This window comes from Caenorhabditis briggsae, assembly GCF_000004555.2.
Source record: "Caenorhabditis briggsae complete genome, chrIV, whole genome shotgun sequence".
Lineage (NCBI taxonomy): Eukaryota > Metazoa > Nematoda > Chromadorea > Rhabditida > Rhabditidae > Caenorhabditis > Caenorhabditis briggsae.
In genome coordinates, this window is record NC_013487.2 from 11355238 (window position 1) to 11373387 (window position 18150).

The 18150-nt window shown below is 38.1% G+C and overlaps 8 protein-coding genes across 8 annotated transcripts; 4 read left to right on the forward strand and 4 right to left on the reverse strand.

The window, feature by feature from the left end:
- Positions 1–781: 781 nt before the first annotated feature.
- Cbr-islo-1 lies at positions 782–2579 on the reverse strand (the record flags this gene model as incomplete). Its single annotated transcript, XM_002633973.1, has 4 exons — positions 782–1082; positions 1127–1257; positions 2053–2368; positions 2413–2579. 4 exons carry the CDS (start codon positions 2577–2579, stop codon positions 782–784), a joined length of 915 nt encoding a protein of 304 aa, XP_002634019.1.
- Positions 2580–3568: 989 nt separating this feature from the next.
- On the forward strand, positions 3569–5038 carry Cbr-isp-1 (the record flags this gene model as incomplete). The annotated part of the gene is made up of 8 exons (XM_002633972.1): positions 3569–3610; positions 3758–3814; positions 3865–3982; positions 4033–4176; positions 4219–4280; positions 4340–4595; positions 4643–4719; positions 4964–5038. The coding sequence occupies 8 exons, from the start codon at positions 3569–3571 to the stop codon at positions 5036–5038; spliced, it is 831 nt and encodes a 276-aa protein (XP_002634018.1).
- Positions 5039–5634: 596 nt separating this feature from the next.
- Cbr-sph-1 lies at positions 5635–6771 on the forward strand (the record flags this gene model as incomplete). Its single annotated transcript, XM_002633971.1, has 4 exons — positions 5635–5709; positions 5763–5878; positions 6240–6627; positions 6670–6771. The coding sequence occupies 4 exons, from the start codon at positions 5635–5637 to the stop codon at positions 6769–6771; spliced, it is 681 nt and encodes a 226-aa protein (XP_002634017.1).
- Positions 6772–6924: 153 nt separating this feature from the next.
- Cbr-uba-4 lies at positions 6925–9453 on the reverse strand (the record flags this gene model as incomplete). The annotated part of the gene is made up of 5 exons (XM_045235922.1): positions 6925–7517; positions 8646–9013; positions 9063–9154; positions 9199–9320; positions 9363–9453. The coding sequence occupies 5 exons, from the start codon at positions 9451–9453 to the stop codon at positions 6925–6927; spliced, it is 1266 nt and encodes a 421-aa protein (XP_045091949.1).
- A 313-nt stretch (positions 9454–9766) lies between these two features.
- On the forward strand, positions 9767–10519 carry CBG01548 (the record flags this gene model as incomplete). The annotated part of the gene is made up of 5 exons (XM_002633969.1): positions 9767–9876; positions 9956–10076; positions 10123–10262; positions 10310–10408; positions 10456–10519. The coding sequence occupies 5 exons, from the start codon at positions 9767–9769 to the stop codon at positions 10517–10519; spliced, it is 534 nt and encodes a 177-aa protein (XP_002634015.1).
- Positions 10520–10727: 208 nt separating this feature from the next.
- On the reverse strand, positions 10728–12044 carry CBG01547 (the record flags this gene model as incomplete). Its single annotated transcript, XM_002633968.1, has 3 exons — positions 10728–10954; positions 11005–11278; positions 11997–12044. The coding sequence occupies 3 exons, from the start codon at positions 12042–12044 to the stop codon at positions 10728–10730; spliced, it is 549 nt and encodes a 182-aa protein (XP_002634014.1).
- Positions 12045–14250: 2206 nt separating this feature from the next.
- On the forward strand, positions 14251–15484 carry CBG01546 (the record flags this gene model as incomplete). The annotated part of the gene is made up of 3 exons (XM_002633967.2): positions 14251–14964; positions 15015–15212; positions 15260–15484. 3 exons carry the CDS (start codon positions 14251–14253, stop codon positions 15482–15484), a joined length of 1137 nt encoding a protein of 378 aa, XP_002634013.2.
- A 443-nt stretch (positions 15485–15927) lies between these two features.
- On the reverse strand, positions 15928–17845 carry CBG01545 (the record flags this gene model as incomplete). The annotated part of the gene is made up of 6 exons (XM_045235924.1): positions 15928–16283; positions 16332–16959; positions 17011–17175; positions 17222–17525; positions 17573–17730; positions 17783–17845. 6 exons carry the CDS (start codon positions 17843–17845, stop codon positions 15928–15930), a joined length of 1674 nt encoding a protein of 557 aa, XP_045091950.1.
- Between the last annotated feature and the right edge of the window lie 305 nt (positions 17846–18150).

Here is an 18150-nt window from a genome sequence, read left to right on the forward strand (position 1 = left end):
AAGTGAGATATACAGGCTCAAAGTGGACGTTCCGGGTGTCGTTCTATTAGAGGTTTTACGGTAAGTCACATTAATTTAGGATATTATCTAGTTTTATTATATTCAAAAGTATTTAGGATATTATCCAGTTTTATTATATTCAAAAGAAAACATTCGAAAAAATACATCACAGGTAAAACGGAGATTGCTGAAAACCGTACTGAAGATTCAGAATTACCGTAAAACCTGAGATAATAGGCCCCCCCCCCCCCCCCCTACACGTTTGAGCTCAATTATCTCAGCTGCCATAAGAGACATCACAAATAAGTCAACTGAAAAAATGTTTGTGATATTATGGTAAACAATTTATCAGTTGAAAACTTTTTCGTGTCTTTTACAGGAACGGAAAAAAAGGCTCAAAGTGTAAAGTTAAGGGGCCCTTCTATTACAGATTTTAAGATATTGAAATTTTATTTAACCTGGTATTTTCATTATGGTTCGATTTTCGGCAACCTGTGATACTTTGCACTTCGGTGAATTAAATGAATAAAATTACCTATGAATTAAAATTAAACATACCATTGACTAGAGGTGTTCTACAAGTGGTTATTAAACGAGTTGTGATATTATAAGCAAACTGCAAAAGGGGAAGTAATTATTATCAGAAAATCAAAGAAAACTATGTCGAAAAATATGATTCATCAGCGATTTGAGACGCAGAGAAAATTGATAGTAAACAAGAATTAGGAAAAAATAAAGATCGAAATGTGTTTATTTGTTTTCAATTGATATATGTATTTTCCTAAACTTGGCTGTTTTCTCTTCTTCTTGATCTTCCTGATCCTTTGCTTCGATTCGATCCTGTCCGATGTAATGGTCCCATTGATTTTGATCTTTTCTGACTGGAAGCCTCACTAGATTGTCGTCGACTTGTCACTGATGGTTGCCTCGATCCGAATCGATTTTCCATTATAGAGTTTGTATCTAAAAATCCGGATTGATATCTTCCAACGCTGGTGGCTCGAAGTGTATTGTAGGGGCTGGCTACGAAGATGTTGTTTGGAGAACGTCGATGAAGAGAAAGGGTGGAGCATCCAGGGATTCTGCAATTGAAACTTGAGGAATGAAAAAAATTTTTACAACTTACACAGGAGGATAAAGTTTCTTTTCATCATGAGGCTTGACTACATTGGTCATTGCATGCCTGTTTTCCAGTACGGGATATGCAGGTGGAGGAAGTGGTTGGTAAGGATCCTTTTCGAATATCGGAGGTAGTGGCTGAAAAATACACTTCTTAGGATAGTTTTTAATTTAATTCTGATTCAATTTTAGATTATTACTTTCTTCACTATTTCGACCTCATCTTCGTTTTTTCTAACCACCGTATTTTCTCTAGTAGAAGCCCGCCGAAGCGGTAAACTTTGCGGACAATTATCTCGATTTCTGAAAAATATATCAAAATTTTTTCAACTGATAAATTTTTGGTGATATTATGATAAATAATTTATCAGTTTAAAGATTTTTGATACCTACCCCAGGAATCGAGATAATTGATCTCAAAATTGATGGTTTGGGTGGGCTATTAGAGGAAGTACGATATGCGCTTTTTATTGCAAAGTTGGGTGACCGATAACTCTACGATGTATTGATAAAAACAATGAAACTTTGTCAAATTTAAATCAATATGTCTCAATCCATTGAAAATATACAAAAGTTAATTGAAAAACTAAATTCAGAAATTGGTACGCCTTCTAATTCGAATAGCACCAGATGGCTGAACATAATTATTTTGAACAGCTCAAAAACTGTTTAGCAGGTACTTTTATTTAATTTTTTGTAGTTTTCGAATTGACTAGGTTTTAATTTATTAAAATACAAATCTTGATTTTATTTTTCATGAATGAAGAAAAAAATTGTTCATCATTAAATGGAGTGCCAATTGGTATGCCAAAAATGAACATTTGTATTTTCTGAGATTTTGGTTTAAAAAGACATAAATCTAAATGAAGACATAAATACTTTTGAAACGTTTCGATTACAACACATAATCTTCAAATCGAAAAAAGAACGTACCGCATAATGTGTAGTAATAGTCGTTAATCTCGCCGGATCATTATGCTTCTTCGTGTGATGCAAAGAGAGATCGCATAGCTTTGTTGTACACAAAAAGTATATTAAAGAAACGAACAAGAATATACAACCCAATCCAAACAGAATAGGTCCAGCGATTTGAATAGGAGGTGGTCGAATACGTTGTTCATAAGGCCAAGTCCAAAATGGGGAAGTGTAGAGATATTTGAAACCAAGAAGAGACATCAAAAGGCCACCAATCAAGAGGAAAACTCCGAAAGCTGTGCAACAAATGAGGGAAGAAGATCCACGGAATTTTCTGAATTGAATTGTGAACCTAGATGTTCTAGAGACTAGACTAACGATGTTCTGTAAGGGAAGAAACCAAATGTTGCTGGGTACAAAATATCCCATCCTTTAGGATAATAGTAAAAGTATGGATCTCTCTGAGCCATTGGCCCAAAGTGAAGAACTCTTTGATTTCCGGTCCATTGCAGAGGATCGATCTCACTGGCTCCGGCTTGTACCATTTCGTCCTTTTTATCCTTCACAGTTGCGTGCAATTTGTCTACAGAACATCCGATATCTGACATCCAAGAAAATCAATAACTCACTTTGAGCTCTCCGCTTCCGCTTCTGATGAGGTCGTTCAGCTTTTGAGCCGAAGAATAGATGTGTGCGGACGCGCTCTTGATTAGACGAAGCCGCACCGCGCCCTCTTTTACTTCCCATCTGAAACCAATCAGGTCCGGAAGAAAAGCGACTTTTCGGCACGACTCGATTGGACCTCGATTACAACTCTTTGAGCTGGCCGCAGTATCAAACAGCCCTTCTCTTCTCTCAATCTATTTTTCTAAATAGTTTGGACCACTCAGAGAGAGTGGTGTCAACAGATGTTTTCACACATTTCCGCATCCTCATCATCAGTCATGGTTCAATGAGTGCTCTTTTATCAATCAAATACTTACCATCTTTACTACTAGAATACAAAGGGACTACTAGAAATGATATCAGATGTATGGAGCCGGAATAAAAGCTGGCTCGTCTGCTGTCGTTGCAGTTCTTCACAGCTGGTGGCGGATAGAGACTCACGCTTGTCGCGGAGTGCTGTGAGAACAAAACGGCCTAGTACCCAAGTCATTATTTTGAAATTGAGATGCTGCTGTCAACGATTATTACAAACGGGACCTTCCCAAAGCTCACGGAGTCGCGAGCGGGGATCCCTGCTTGCATGTGCGCCCCGATGACAACGGAGCGGCGCGCAACGCGTGCAAAATTTCTTTGCGTCTCTTCAGTGAGGCAGTCCGCCCGTTGCGTTTGTCCCAATTGCAGTCGTTTTTCAGATTTCTTTTCATCCAAAAAAGGATATTTTTGTCGAAAATTACACTTTGGTGCCAAATTTATACTTCTTTGATGTGCTGAGTGGAAGTCCGGCCTTCTCTCATTTTTATTAATTTTTGTTTTTAAATGGTGTTCTGTTTATTCGCTAAAAATAAATTTTATAGGTATTAACTGGGCAATGGCATCTCTTGCTAGATCCGGAGGATTCGCAGTCAAAGTGGTGAGGTTTTTGATTTTAAAAAAATCTAAATTGAAAAAAAGCTATGTCTTGCAACTTAAATTCTAAAAAAATTACCGACTTTCAAAAGAGATCTTTCTCAAAATATTCACGCATGGTTTGTAACTAGTGTTTAACATATTTTTGCAGATCAGCGGATCCCAGCCACACGTTAACTTCGTTGCGGCTTCTCCAGCTGCTGAAACTGTAAGTTCAATTTATATATGCCTCCTTTTAGTTGAAATCTATCATTCAAGGTTTCTGCCTTCCGCGAGGTTCCAGCTGAGTTCGCTACTGCAGAGACACGGCAAGCTGCTGTCAGTCGTAGCACGGGAGGAGTTTTCACTAATGGACTCGCCGTGAAGGGGATCAATGGTATCTGTGTTACTTTCTATTCAAAAATGTCTGAAACTTCCTAGTTTCAGTCACTTCTCGCCGTCTGGCTCACACTGACGTGAGCTTCCCAAACATGGAGAGCTATCGTCGCGACTCCACGAAAAACACTCAAACCCCAGCTCGTGACACGGAAGATCAACGTCGTGCTCTTCCAACTGCTCTCTATTATGGAGGTGAGTATTTTTAGGTCTGAATAAGTCTAACATTATTTTTAGCTGGTGGAGTTCTCTCTTTGTGGGCCGGAAAGGAAGTTGTTCAAACCCTCGTCTCTTACAAGGTATGTGCTCAATATATCCACTAAATATACGTTTGTTTTTCACTATTTCCGTTTTTCAGGCTATGGCTGCTGATCAACGTGCTTTGGCTTCGATCGAAATCAACATGAACGACATTCCAGAAGGACAAACCAAAACTTTCGAATGGCGTGGAAAGCCAGTATTCGTCAAGCATCGTACCAAGGCTGAGATCGCAAAGGAGAAGGCTGTTCCAGTCGCTGATCTCCGTCACCCACAACATGACGATGAGCGTGTTCAGAAAGATGAATGGTCTGTTGTTATTGGAGTGTGCACTCATCTTGGATGTGTCCCAATCGGTAGGTCATGATTTTGGGCAAAAAAATGCTAAATTGTTTTTTTTCAGCTAACGCTGGAGATTTCGGAGGATACTATTGCCCATGCCACGGTTCTCACTACGATGCTTCTGGACGTATTAGAAAGGTATATATTTCATGAATATTTAAAAAAAGATAGTTTCGTAAATGACGAAAAACCATCCTTGCTCTGCGAGTCGTATGACAAAGTGTTCGATCAAAATTAGGAAGTATTCTAGCATCGGGTTGGGTGCGGTCTAATTTTAGAAAGAGCATAGTCATTTGACGGTGAACAGCTATGGCCTCTGATACGAATAATATCAAAGTCCTAAAAACAATGTCAAGTTTTTACACATCCTTTTGATTTCTAGGGACCAGCTCCATTGAATCTTCACGTTCCGGCATACTCCTTCAAGGATACCACTATCGTCATCGGATCGAGCTAAATAATATTTTTTTTGAAATATCCCATCCCCAGTCTGAAAACTCGCCTCCCAATCGAATGTGCGTTTTCCTGTGAAAGTAGTTGTTCCTTCTTTCTACGTCGTATTCCTGGCAGATAAAGTTTCGTTTATTTAGTTATCCTTTTCACTTTTTTCTTACTGTCACCTTTTTTTTTTACTTTTACCTATTTTCTAGGATTCTAATGCACTCCTGTTCGAAACTTGTTGTTCATTACAGAATGAATAAACGGTAATTTAAGAACAGACCTCGGGGTCTATGAAGGCGGGGCAAAAATGAGAATAAACAACTCTCTTGGCAAACATACACTCTGGCATCCTCTGCGTCTCATCACACTCTCAAAAGTCAGTGTCCTCGAAAAACGGCACTTGATCCATAGGTGGGGACGGTAACATGTTTTCTTCTCTGCGTCTCTCTTCCCAATACTCTCTCATACTACTATTATAAGTTTTCGTTATCAAAACGAGAACTGACCGAGTCAGTCGTGTCTCGTTTCTCTTCTCCTCTTGTAACCCCCATTTGTTGTTATTTTTATATTGTTCCATACCTTGATAATCGATTGATTACAGGTATTTTCAAAATGCCTTCTATCCCTGCTCAGTTAAACCTGGCAGCTTTCAAGTTTCCACTTGGGTTCATCAGAGTCATCGAATTTGTGAGAAAATATTTTGAAATTATTGATTGATCTGTATATAAACAATTTATCAGGTTTTCATCATAATAGCAATCGCAGCTGTAAACAGTTGGGGGATGACAATGGAATACAACTGTAAAGGCCAGGCTAATAAGACGGTGACTTCTTCACAAGATGTCTACACCTTTTCGTAGGTTTTTCAGACGACTATTCTGTTAGTACAAACAAATCGGAGCCGAAGGTCCCACAACGAAAACTACCGTATTCTAAAAGTTGTTTATTTTCTGTGTTTTCAATTCGATTTTCGTTCAGTTTTTATACTATCAAAAATCAAAAAATTAGATTTTCCTACTTTTTGGTGAAAAATAACAAAAAATTCAACAAATATAAGTAAAAAACGAGAAAAAAATTCCGGAATTTTGAGAATACTTTCAGGTTACTGTAGTTGTCGCTGTAGGACCTTCAGCCACGGCCACTGGCTCGGATTTCCTTGTACCAAAATAATAGATACAGCATTTTGACACGACTAAATACAGTAATCCTTTTTTCAGGCTATCCAATGTTAAACTGACTGGATGCGACAATCAGACGCACACTTTCTGGAGAGGAGATGACAGTGCTGGTGGCAGTGCAGGATTCTTCTACTTTGTCAACGTCACCGCTCTGATTTATGTCATTTTCATCTGCTTCGTCTATGTCATTTTTTGGGGAATCTATCAAACGGAAAAGCGTATTCCACTCATTGATCTTGGTGCCACTGCTCTCTTCTTTATTCTTTTCTTCTTCTGTAGCTCGATTTGGTGGGCAGGTGCCAACACAATCGGAAGTGCTACATCAGATGAACATTTGAAGGAGTTGTTCCAACAAGAATCTTGGAAATCACAGAACGCAGCTTTTTCGAATAGAGAAGTCAACAATGGAAAGCTTGCGATTTCAGTGGTAAGTGTTCTTAATAGAAAACATTTATCAGTGAAACTTCAGCTGGCCAACTGGGTGTGCGTCCTTTGCTTCGCCTTCAACTCTTGGTTCATCTGGAAAGAAGTGGTGCCACGTGATTCCTCCAATCCAACCGATATTGCCTAAACAATCTCTCTGATGATTACTCATGCCTATTGTCTCTACTTTTTTTTCTTGTTCCATTCTTTCTATTGTGCCTAACTCATTGACTCACTTGTTTTAATTGGAAAACCAAATGCAAATTAATAAACCAAAACAAAAAAAAACCAGAAAACAAGATTAGTATAATGGGAATTCGTCGTTGATTTTGAGTGCCCATTCTTCGTATCCGCCAATAATGTCCCGGAAATGAATAGAACCCAATTTCTCTTTTAACAACTTCACTGCTCTCTGCGAATCGTTTCCTCGATGGCAGATGACATAAACATCAGAAGTTTGGGAGTCTACGCCAAGACGAGAAGACAGCTCTTCTGCTTGTAAAGATCTGCATTCGTTGAGTGTGATATCTGTGATGACGTATTCATATTGAAATTTGTCAATAAAAGAAAACAAAAGAAACGTACTGATTGCTTCCGGCAGGTGTGCAATCTCAAATTCGACTGGTGGCCGTGTATCCAACAGAAACTGTTTTCGAGCAGCACTCCTAATTTCTTGATATTCATGTACATTCACTCGAACACTGGGTTCTAGAAGTTTCAGATTCTCAATTTTGTCATGAGCTCCAGCACCACAAAACAGCATATAATCAATCGGCGCTGTTATTGAAGGCTCATCTCCACAGACTGCACATTTTGGATCACGCTTCCTCAACCGAATTGTTCTCGATTTTCCTTCTCTTCCATCGAAAAGCAATAGTTTACCGGCAAGAGTAGCTGAAAAATAGAAGCTAAGGAGCTTATTTCGAACCAGGGATATTCGGAATGGGGTTTTCCAAATTTTTCGGAAAATTATTTCAAAAGTTCGGATCTCTGGAATCCCAGTTTCTTTTCTGCAGAAGCAGCAAATTTCGCGAAAAAAAATTAATAGTAATTCTGTTCAAAACCCGCCAGGGAACTTTTTGCTTGCGTCTTTAACGTATGGTAATCCAAACAGCTCAAATTCTGAAAAATTACTCCGCACGCTCTCCCACAGAACAATTTCTGCAAATTAATTTTTGATCTACGGAAAAAAAGTTTGGCGCGATCACAATTGCAGGTCTAAAACCATAATTTCAGAATTTTTTTTCTGATTTTGCGGAGTTCCAAGATGATTCAAATAATTCTTAAAAAATTAATTAGTGATTATAGATTCATGTATGGTCGTTTTCCGGAAGAAAACATGTCAAAAATGGTCATTTTTGAAAGTTTTTTACAGAAAAAAATCTATCTCCTCTTTCAGTTTTTGACAATTCTAGGAGTTCTATAGCTCAAAAAAACCGCAATTATTTTCTCTACATTTTCGATAGATGAATTTTTAATTTGTCTGATAAAACTTTTTTTATAATTCAAAAACCTCATGAAATTGCACAAAATAGCATTTCTGAGTTGTTTTTTGATTATAAAAAAAGTTTTGTCAGACGAATTAAAAATTCGTCCATAGAAAATGTAGAAAAAATAATTGCGGTTTTTTTTGAAATATAGAACTTCTAGAAATGTCAAAAACTGAAAGAGGAGAAATATTTTTTCTGTAAAAAACTTTCAAAAATGACCATTTTTGACATGTTTTCTTCCGGAAAACGACCATACATGAATCTATAACCACTAATTAATTTTTTAAAAATCATTTGAATCATCTTGGGACTCCACAAAATCAGATAAAAAATTCTGAAATTATGGTTTTAGACCTGCAATTGTGATCGCGCCAAACTTTTTTTCTGTAGATCAAAAATTAATTTGCAGTTCGGAAATGTTCTGTGGGAGAGCGTGCTCCGGTCGTAATTTATCTACGAATTTTTTATTTTTTACGGAATTCCGTTCCGAACATTCCTGCCAAATATCAAATTTATAGTGAAAATATCCCACTCGAGAGTTTCGCGGCGATTTTCATAACTTCCAACGCCTGCATACTTCCGATTGTACCAACAATCGGACCAAGAACTCCTCCTTCATTGCAATTTGTAACAGAACTTGGATCCGGTGGAGATGGGAAAAGACATCGGTAACAGGGACAATCTGGGCCATAATGGTATACCGAGAGTTGTCCGTCCCATCGGAGAGCGCTTCCACTGACGAGAGGAATATTCAGAAGAACGCATACATCGTTGATCAAATATCTAGTGGCCACATTGTCCGTACAATCACAGACAATATCGTAATTTTTGAAGATTTCCATAGCATTTGAGCTATCCAGTGAGACATTATGGACTACAGTAGTCACACCACTGTTTTGCCTGAAACCGATAAACAGCTTTGGTATTTATCTTTTTTTTTTCTTATTACAATTTAACATTATCTGCTAATCCTTGCGATTTAGATTGCCCAACCTGATCTTCTTTGTATGCGACTTGTCTGTGAAGATTGTCCAGAGAAATCTAAAAACTACAGTACTACAGTAACCAAGAAGAGCCATTCTTACACGATCATAATCCACGATTCCGAGAGTTCCAACACCAGCAGCTCCTAAATAAGTTGCCACTGGGCAACCAAGTCCTCCAGCTCCGACAATGAGTACTGCTGTGTTTTTCAAGTTTTTCTGGCCTGAAATCTTTCATTCGCAGTTTTAGCTATATTTTTTCTCACCAGATACCCCAAAATCGTCTACCAGAAGTTGCCTGCTGTATCTTCCAGCATCACTTTTGCTTATTCCGGCAACCCAATCTTTACTTTCCATTGTTTGAAAAGAATGCGCCTAAAAATTAGAAATTTTCGCTTTTTTTTAACCGGAGCAAACACGCCCCGCTGCTAAATCGCCGCAGCCCTTCATTTTTCTGATTTTTTAACAGATTTTCTTCATTTTTTCAGTCGATAAATAGAAAAGAGGCTGATAGAATAGTTAGTTTAATTGAAAATTATCTAAACCTTATTTGTCACATTGATGTTATTATTCTTCTCCTTTCGCTGAGCAGCCATCAACTCTTATTGATTTTTGTTAAACTTCCTATCGTTTTTCAACGCATTACCCGCAAAATAAACTGAAATTTCAGATGCTGCCTCAATTGAGCCGTCTCCAAGTACGGACCTTGGGTTTTAGACGATTCGCCTCATCTCATTCACACTCAGATGCCAAAGTCGAACAAAAGCCAGACGACTACAGGTATTTAGCACTTCTAACAATTTAAATATAGCAAAAAACGACTTTGAGAAACAGTTGTATTGTGAATATATTATTTCAGACCGGGAACTGATTCGTACGCTTATGAAAACCCGTGGCCAAAGTTGAATGGTGGTCGTTTGGACTGGTTGTTCGGAGACGGATGGAGAAGACCGCTTGCTAAGGATCAAGGAGCAAAAATGGTTTGTTTTTCTCAAATATTAGTGAATCTTGAACAGTTATTTTTAGAGAAGAGAGTGGATCTGGTTCTCACAAGTGGCACATGATGAACACAAAGATTGGGCTCGCTTCCATCAAGCTGCATTCCTTCTTTTCACCGTTCTCACCACCTGGTTCACTTGCTGGATCATGTTCGCTCGTCCAGACTGGTACAGAATCATTTCGAATTTTCTGAATATCTAAAATTAATTTTCAGGCCGATGGGCAGAGAATGGGCTCTTAGAGAGGCTCATTTGGAGATTGCTAGACGAGAGAAGGCCGGACTTCCACTCATCAGTCCTGATCTTATCCCAAGGTTTACTATATTTTTATTTAAGCTGTCTAATTTTTTTGTTCTTCCAGAGATCGTGTTGCTGCAACTCTCCCATCCGACGAGGAACTTCGCGATTTCGATGTGCTCATCTAAAAAAATACTGCCCTTTTTCTATTTTAAAATTTTTGTGTGTATTTTTATTTTTCCTCTTCTTTTTTGGTTAGTCTAGTGATTGGCAGTTGTCCGTTTCGATTTTATTGTTTTTCAAAGATTAAATAGAACAATGCGAACTGTTTTTACTGAGATATCACCGACATCATGATATAAGCAAAGAAAACGGGAAAATTTTAAAAATTGATTCCTAGAGCCATGGTTTTCTCGATTGACTGGATGGACGACTGTTGACATTTTTCGACTTTTCTGCCCTCTCATCACGAGTCACAGATTTGAGACGAGAAGCTGAAGTACTCCGCCAGAGGCGACCTCCGAACACACTGTTCTTCTTTTGTTCATAGATTTCTTTTAGCTTCACGAAATCGAGTGAAGGGCCCACTAGACATGGATACTGTTCTTTGAATTGGGCAACATCTGAATTTCAAAAAATGTAATTAGAATAGGAGGAAAAACAAATAACTCACTTCCTTTCAACAACACAGTTTTGAATCCTCGCTGAAAAAGAACTTTGGCAACTCGATCAGCTTCTCTTCCATATATGACTAACAAATGACCTTCTGCTTTTGCTTGTGCCAGAACTGGAGTTTCGTAAATTAGACGAGCTAGCATTATTCTATCGTAGTGATATGCATTGGCTATATGACCCTTGAGATATACGTCATGATCGTTAACATCAACAATACAGAAGCTCTCTGGACACCCATTTGTCTGTTCTGCTTGAGCGATAAGCCATCCCACCTGAATCGAAGAAAATAACCTTTTGATGTTTTTTAGAAACGGGAATACCGTAAACCCTGTATTAGAAGGGCCGGCCTTTTTATTGTTCCAAGGTACCTCCGTAAGGCCACAGGGCCCTTCAATTAGAGAGACTCTTCTATTTTCCCGGCTATTTTTTCCAAAATTCATTTCGAAAGATTCGGAATCTTTGTTCAAAATTCATGAAAATTCATCAATTTCACCAAATATTGAGCATTTTTTTGAACAAAAAAAGTTTTTCAACAATTTTCTGGGAATTCGCTTGATTTTCCGGAACATTTTTCATTGAAAACGGTCGGGAACTTTTTAATTGAAAACAATACATTTTGAATGAGACCCTTTCATTTTTCCGAGCTCCCCTCGGAGGGCCGTTCTATTAGAGGGGCTCCTCCTAATACAGGTTTTACGGTATCCTACGCCGGTATGCAAAAATCGCGGAGCGGTAAAAGAGAAAATGTGGTGAACGCGGCCGAGCTACCGTAACTAGCAGGAAAGAATTTCTCGATTTTCGCCCGTTTTCCGCCAATTTTTAAGATTTTGAAAAATTTTATCTTCCGACTATTTTGGGGGTTTTTAACACAAAAACTGTCGGAAAGCAATAGTGATCAAGAAAAAAAAAGAACCGAAAACTTTTAAATATGGCCCGCTCACAAGCCTTCTTCTTCTGCAGCTCCTTTTTTTGCACCAGAATAATACTTACTAATTTATCAATGTCTATGGCAGAATAGGGATCAGCGGCTAAAAGCATTGAATAGTTAGATAATTGGGAATAGAATTCGCCTCTAGAGGGGCTAAATACTGCAGAAGAGTAGGAGACGACAGAAATACTTTAGTAAGAAGCCAGGTACTGAAGACGAGGGCTCACAGAGCAATTCATAGAAGGCAGGACGGGGGAAAATATATGTATTGCGCGCGGAATGAATACGCGTATGTACTTGAGATGGCTGCATTTGAATAACTTGGTTGTCAAGGAAACCGAATTGAGACGACGATGACATATTCGAGAGAAAAACAAGGAGAATGATAACGGATTAGAGATATAAGACAAAAAATATATAAGATCAGAGTGAGAGTGAGAAAGATGCTAATATTCAGAAGTTAAAAACAATCAACGAAGATACATTTTTTGTAAGGAAAACAAGATATTATTTGGTCCTAGGGTAGGATTATTTAGACAATTTGAAATTGGATGATTGAATTTACACTCCCCCAAAGTCCAAATTCACCAAATTGGAAGTTCGGGAAATCAGAATTTCAAAATGTATAAAAATATTGAAAATCAAAACGTTCAAAGTTCGGAAATTAAAAAAGAAATGTAAAAATCTGAAAACTCGGAATTTCAGAAGCTCGGAAAATTGAAAATTCGGAAGTTTGATAAGTCTAACTTTTAGACATTCGGAAATTCAGAAATCTGGAAAATTTAATATTCTAAAATTCAAAAGCTAAGAAACTTCAGAAATCGGGAAATTCAGAAATTTTCAGAATCATGGAAAATCTCAAATGTCAGAAAATTAGTTTTTGAGAAACTCCAATTTAACAAAGTACGTTCAACGTTTTACCCAGGCCCTTTAGAAGCTCGAAAATTTAGAAACTTAAAATCCAGAAAACTTGAATTTAGAAACACAGAATCTTGAAGATTTAGGAATTCGAAAATCGTCAGCTTGATGAAGAATTTTTTAGAAATTTGGAAGTTAAGACAACCAAGAAATCAAGGATTCAGAAACAAAGAAACTCAAATAATCTAAATTTAGGGATTCGTAAACTCCAATTTCAGAATTGAAATGTCCATAGAGTCCTTAGATATGTAACTAAATTTTGATATTTTTAAATATTAAAAAATTCAAAACTTGGAAATTGATAAATTGAGAAAATCTGAAAATCCTAAAACTATCCGGATATTCAAACTTTATAATTTCCCGAATTTCTAAACTCTAAACAGTTCCTGTAATTCTAAATTCGAGAACTTCCCGAATTTCAAAATTTATTGAGTTTTTGAACTTTCAAAAAATCCAAAATCCAGAGACTTTAAATTCAAAGATTCGAAATTCGGAAAACGAAAATTCTAAAACTTTTATAAAATTAAAATTTGAAGTGCGGTCAATCCAGACATTCCAGAATACTTCAAAATCAATGTAAATTTTGTAGATCAGAATCTCAGAAATTTTGATTTCGGGAAATCCAGAAATCCAGAAATTAAGTTCTGATATTTAAAATTTCGAATTTGGCACATGAATTTAGATGATTGAAGTTGAATCAATACATATTCATGAGATCTTGTTTGTTAGGAAAATAGGAACATAGAAATTTTAAAAAACTCGAATTTAGAAATTCAGAAATTTAGAAATCTGCAAGTTTGTAAAACAGCACATTCAAAAACTCAGTAGTTCAGATTTTCCGAATTTAGGAGTTCCTAAATTCCAAATTGAAAATTCAAAGATTTTCAGATTCCTTGATTCTGTAACTCTCGAATTCTGAAATTTCAGATTCATAAGTTTGAAAATTAATAAATTCAACATTTGTTGAGTTTTTGAGTGCTCAAAATCCGAAACTCAGATATATCGTCTTCACAGTTCAAAAATTCGGAAAAAATATTCAAAAAATCTCTTTTTCTTAAAATTTGCAGTTCGGACGATCTAGACATTAAAAAAATTTCGAAACCAAAAAAAAACACAAATTCAGTTCAGAATTTTTTTCCGTAAGAAAGATTTCCATAAAAGGTCGCAGGAAACTTTTTTCACGCTATCCACACCTACTATCCACGTGGACGTGTGTATCTGAGAACACAATGAACTCAGCCATCAACACTTTGAAGCATCGCCATGTTTCTGTGAGTTCTCCTTTTTAATCCAACGATTTTTTTCTGTTTCAGAGCCCATTTGCTTTTGGGACTTTCAATTTTTCTGTCTGCAAACTGTGACCTAGTCTCGATAACTTCTGTCAATCACGATGATATCATGCAGAATAGCCGTCTGGCATTTGTAGCTTTCACTGCATCATGGTGTCCGTATTCTCAGGAACTGTTGGGTTCATTCACCCAAGCAGCTGCCAAATACAAGGAAAAGTATCCGGACCGAAAGACGGTATGGGGAAATGTGGACTGCGTTTCTGAAATGAAACTTGGAGATGATTATAATATTGTAAAATATCCAACAATGAAAGTTTTCTTCTATGGACATCCGATGGTTGAACATCGAGGATCTCGTCAAGTGAATGGATTGATCGAGTTTGTTGAAAAAATGGAGAATACCGCGCATTTTGTGGATCTTAATGAGGCAGAGAGTCTGACTCAATGGCAGCAATTCGTTCGACCTAAAAAGCCAACTCTGATCGTTTGGTTCCCACAAGGATCACCTCCATACGAAATGATCCTCAAGGCAATTGCTGTCATTTACGAACGAACGATAGTGGTCGGACCAGTCGTTTCCAATCTTTTGGAACATGAAGAACACAAGTTATGGTTTTCTTTGGACGGAGAACATGTTGAACACTATAATGGATCTGTGACAAATTTCAAGGAAATTCTGGAGTGGATCAAGCAAAAAGTGGTTGATATGGTGAGAGAGTTGACATTCGAAATTATGGAAGAAGTTGCTGAACAAGAGAAACCAATGCTGGTTTTGTTCCGAAAGAAGGGGGACCAGGAAACGGAGAGAAAGTTTATCGAAGCTGTAAGTTTCTTTTTTTTTTTCTTTTTTTCTAAAATTGTTTATGATTTCAGGTTGATCGTGATCTGGAAAAATCAGTTCGTAGGAAATTGAATATATTTTTGGCAGATGGAGAAATCCTGAGAAATGTGGTGATCAGGTTCAACAGAAACCCAGATGATCTTCCATTCCTTGTTGTTGACCAACTCGTTCATGCTTATCCAGCCGCTTGGACCGGTGACGAAATTTTCGCCCCGGGGAATATTAAACAAGTATCAATTAGTCTTAATTTTAGAATAACAGTAAACTTCAATTTCAGTTTGTTTCCGACTTGTTCAACGAAAATCATCACAAGAAACTTCACGAAAAAGTGAATGAACTTCTCCAGAAAATTTTGACCGAAACCGAGCGGTTAGAAAGAGAAGCAGAGGAAGAAAAGGATGATTCCAAGGAGACACCGTCGACTCTTGATAAACAAGAAAGCGTTTTCAAACAACTGAAACCCTCCAAGACTCGATACTCTTTTGCGAAGGAGGAATTGTAGAGATTACTTTTTTGTGATAAAATAAAGATTGATTTAAATGAGAAACTTTCTGTCAATCAAAAGGTGAAATTCCGTTTTTAGATGTTTAGGGCTTGGGGAGATAGACCACTGAAACCTAGATTCTCAAATAATTTATATTCTTGCAACGTTCAAGTTTAGAATCTTCTTCCCAGAATAGATGTAAAATAAAAATCTTCATTTTTACATCAGTAAATATTTGACTTCCGAAAGCGATCCCATTCACAATCAAATATGTCTTTAGTATACTACACACATTTTAGAAAAAGAAAAAGACAAGAAATAAGCATTCTCGAAAACAGAAAAGAAGGAAAATATCATCCATTAAATTAATTAACCATCCAAATAAATTAGAAACACTCGATCGTAACAAGAAGTAACGATAATAGAAAACTACCGGCACATTTAGGGCCCCATTTTTGACCTCAGTTCTGTGACTGTGGAGGAGGTGATGGGTATGCTCCGTATTGTGGGAATGGAGGTGGTTGGAAAGAGGTGAATCCAGTAGAAGTAGGCGGAGCAGGTGGAGCAGCCAACTGCGTAATTCCAATCGAACTCAAAGAAGGCATAGGGAAGTTGAGAGGTGCCGGTGGTGGGATTGCTGGAAAATTTTGGGTTGCTACAAAAAACATGAGATCGAACTTACGGTTCACATAGGAAGTTGGAGGAGATGGTGCAGCATTGGCTGAGAACATCGGTGGCACAGCTGATGGGATCTCTGGAGCTTTGTAATCATATGTGTTCTGCTGAGGTGGAAAGGATTGTGGGGCATAGTATGGAGCTGGAATGAGCTAGCTATGATTATCCCAGCTGCTTTTGATGATTATACCTTGGTAACCGGAAGCATTCGGTGCAGTTGAAGCAGATGGAGGATAGTATGGGGATGATGCTGGTGACTGATACGCTTGATATGAGGTTAGTGGATTGACTGGTGGTTGATACGTTTGCTGTTGAGATGGTTGTGGTGGTACTTGTTGGGGTGGTTGCTGCTGTTGATAGTAATCCGTCGCCGGTTTTGCTTGTTCCACGTATTGTTGTGGATAGGACGTCACTGGAGTTGGAGCGGAAACTGGAACTGGAGCTGCCGCTGGGGATGGGGAATGTTCCTGTGAGTGTCCATGTCCATTATCATGGGAATGCCCATGGTTTCCTGACTCATGAGAGTGCCCGTGTCCTCCTGATTCATGAGAATGCCCATGTCCGCCATCGTCGTGAGAATGTCCGTGACCTCCATCTGAGTGCGAATGTCCATGATTGTTCAATTCGGTGTGTGGTGGCTGCTGATCTACTGGTGATTGAGCATACGATGTTGGTGGTTGTGGCAAAAATACTGGTTGTGGAGGAGGCGGGAGGTTTTGGATCAGAGTCGCCGGCGCCGGCGCAGGTGGAAGTGGAACAGATGACGAAAATTGCGATGGATCGGGGAAATTAGTGGCAGCAGGTGGCTTCGTAACGATCTATAAAAACAATTTTTTAGAGATTTTTTTTGGAAAATAAGAAATTCAAACCTTATCTACTAGCGGATTTCCAACAGGAACTCTTGCTTGTTGTGGAACTTGAGGCAAATTTTTGGACCGATCAACGGATACTGGAATGCGATGAAGATAACCGTATCCAATGTCGCAACCGAGACATCCTTCGCCTCCCCATGCAGAATTAGGCGTGAGAGATACCTGAAGAGGGATATTGGTTGGATCGTCATAGTGTTAGTAGTCTCACCTCCCTAACCACATCAGTGTCTACATTATAAACATACAACTTTAGTGGTTTGCCTTCATTCGCTTGGACAAGAGCGATTAAATCGTCAGCTTGATGAAGAACACTCTCTGCGCCCAGGATGTAGTCAGTGTCAGCGATCAAACCAGCAAGAGAAGCTGGAGAGTTTGGCTGCACAGAAATTATATGCCAAACATGTTGACTAGCCCCATCGAAAGAGCAGAAACGGATAGAAACTCCAAGAAGACCCTGACCACCCCAGTTTTGAGATGGGATGATGCTTGTTTGGCGCACTGATTGGGATTTACTGCAAAACATATTAACTTTTTCTGGATGGATTCAAAGCAATAGAACCTGTTGTAGACTGTAATCTCCAATGGTCGATCAATATGCTGTTTCAGAACTTCCTTCATAGTATCATTGTCTTTATCCAGCCTGATATTTCCAATAGACACAATAAAATCAAAGAATGGTTCCAGACCAGCCACCGCTCCTGGAGAATTTTCTTGAACCTGAATCAAAAGTTTGCTATTTTTCAAATAATGTTTTACCACAAAAACTTACTCTCAAAACATGATATCCTTCTGTTCCACCGCCAGGTATCGGCACACTTTCACTGCTTCCCATTTTGAGGTTTCCTGAAAAACTGAGACATTATAAATAGTTTCTTCGTAAGAATAATTGTTTAGAAGTCGTATAAGATCGTTTAGAAATCACTGGAAAGGAAACATTTTCTTTATTTCAGAAAAACGATACAGTTGAAAAAGATAATATTGAGAAAAACGGGGTCAAAACCTCAAAATTAACGGATTTATATATGTTAGAAGCCCGTTAAATGTATTTAGCCACGTGTAGGCGTGCACCTCGATGTATTGTACGCAAAAATCCCCACGGAAAATTGCGTACCAGCAATGGAAAAAGAAAACGGCCAC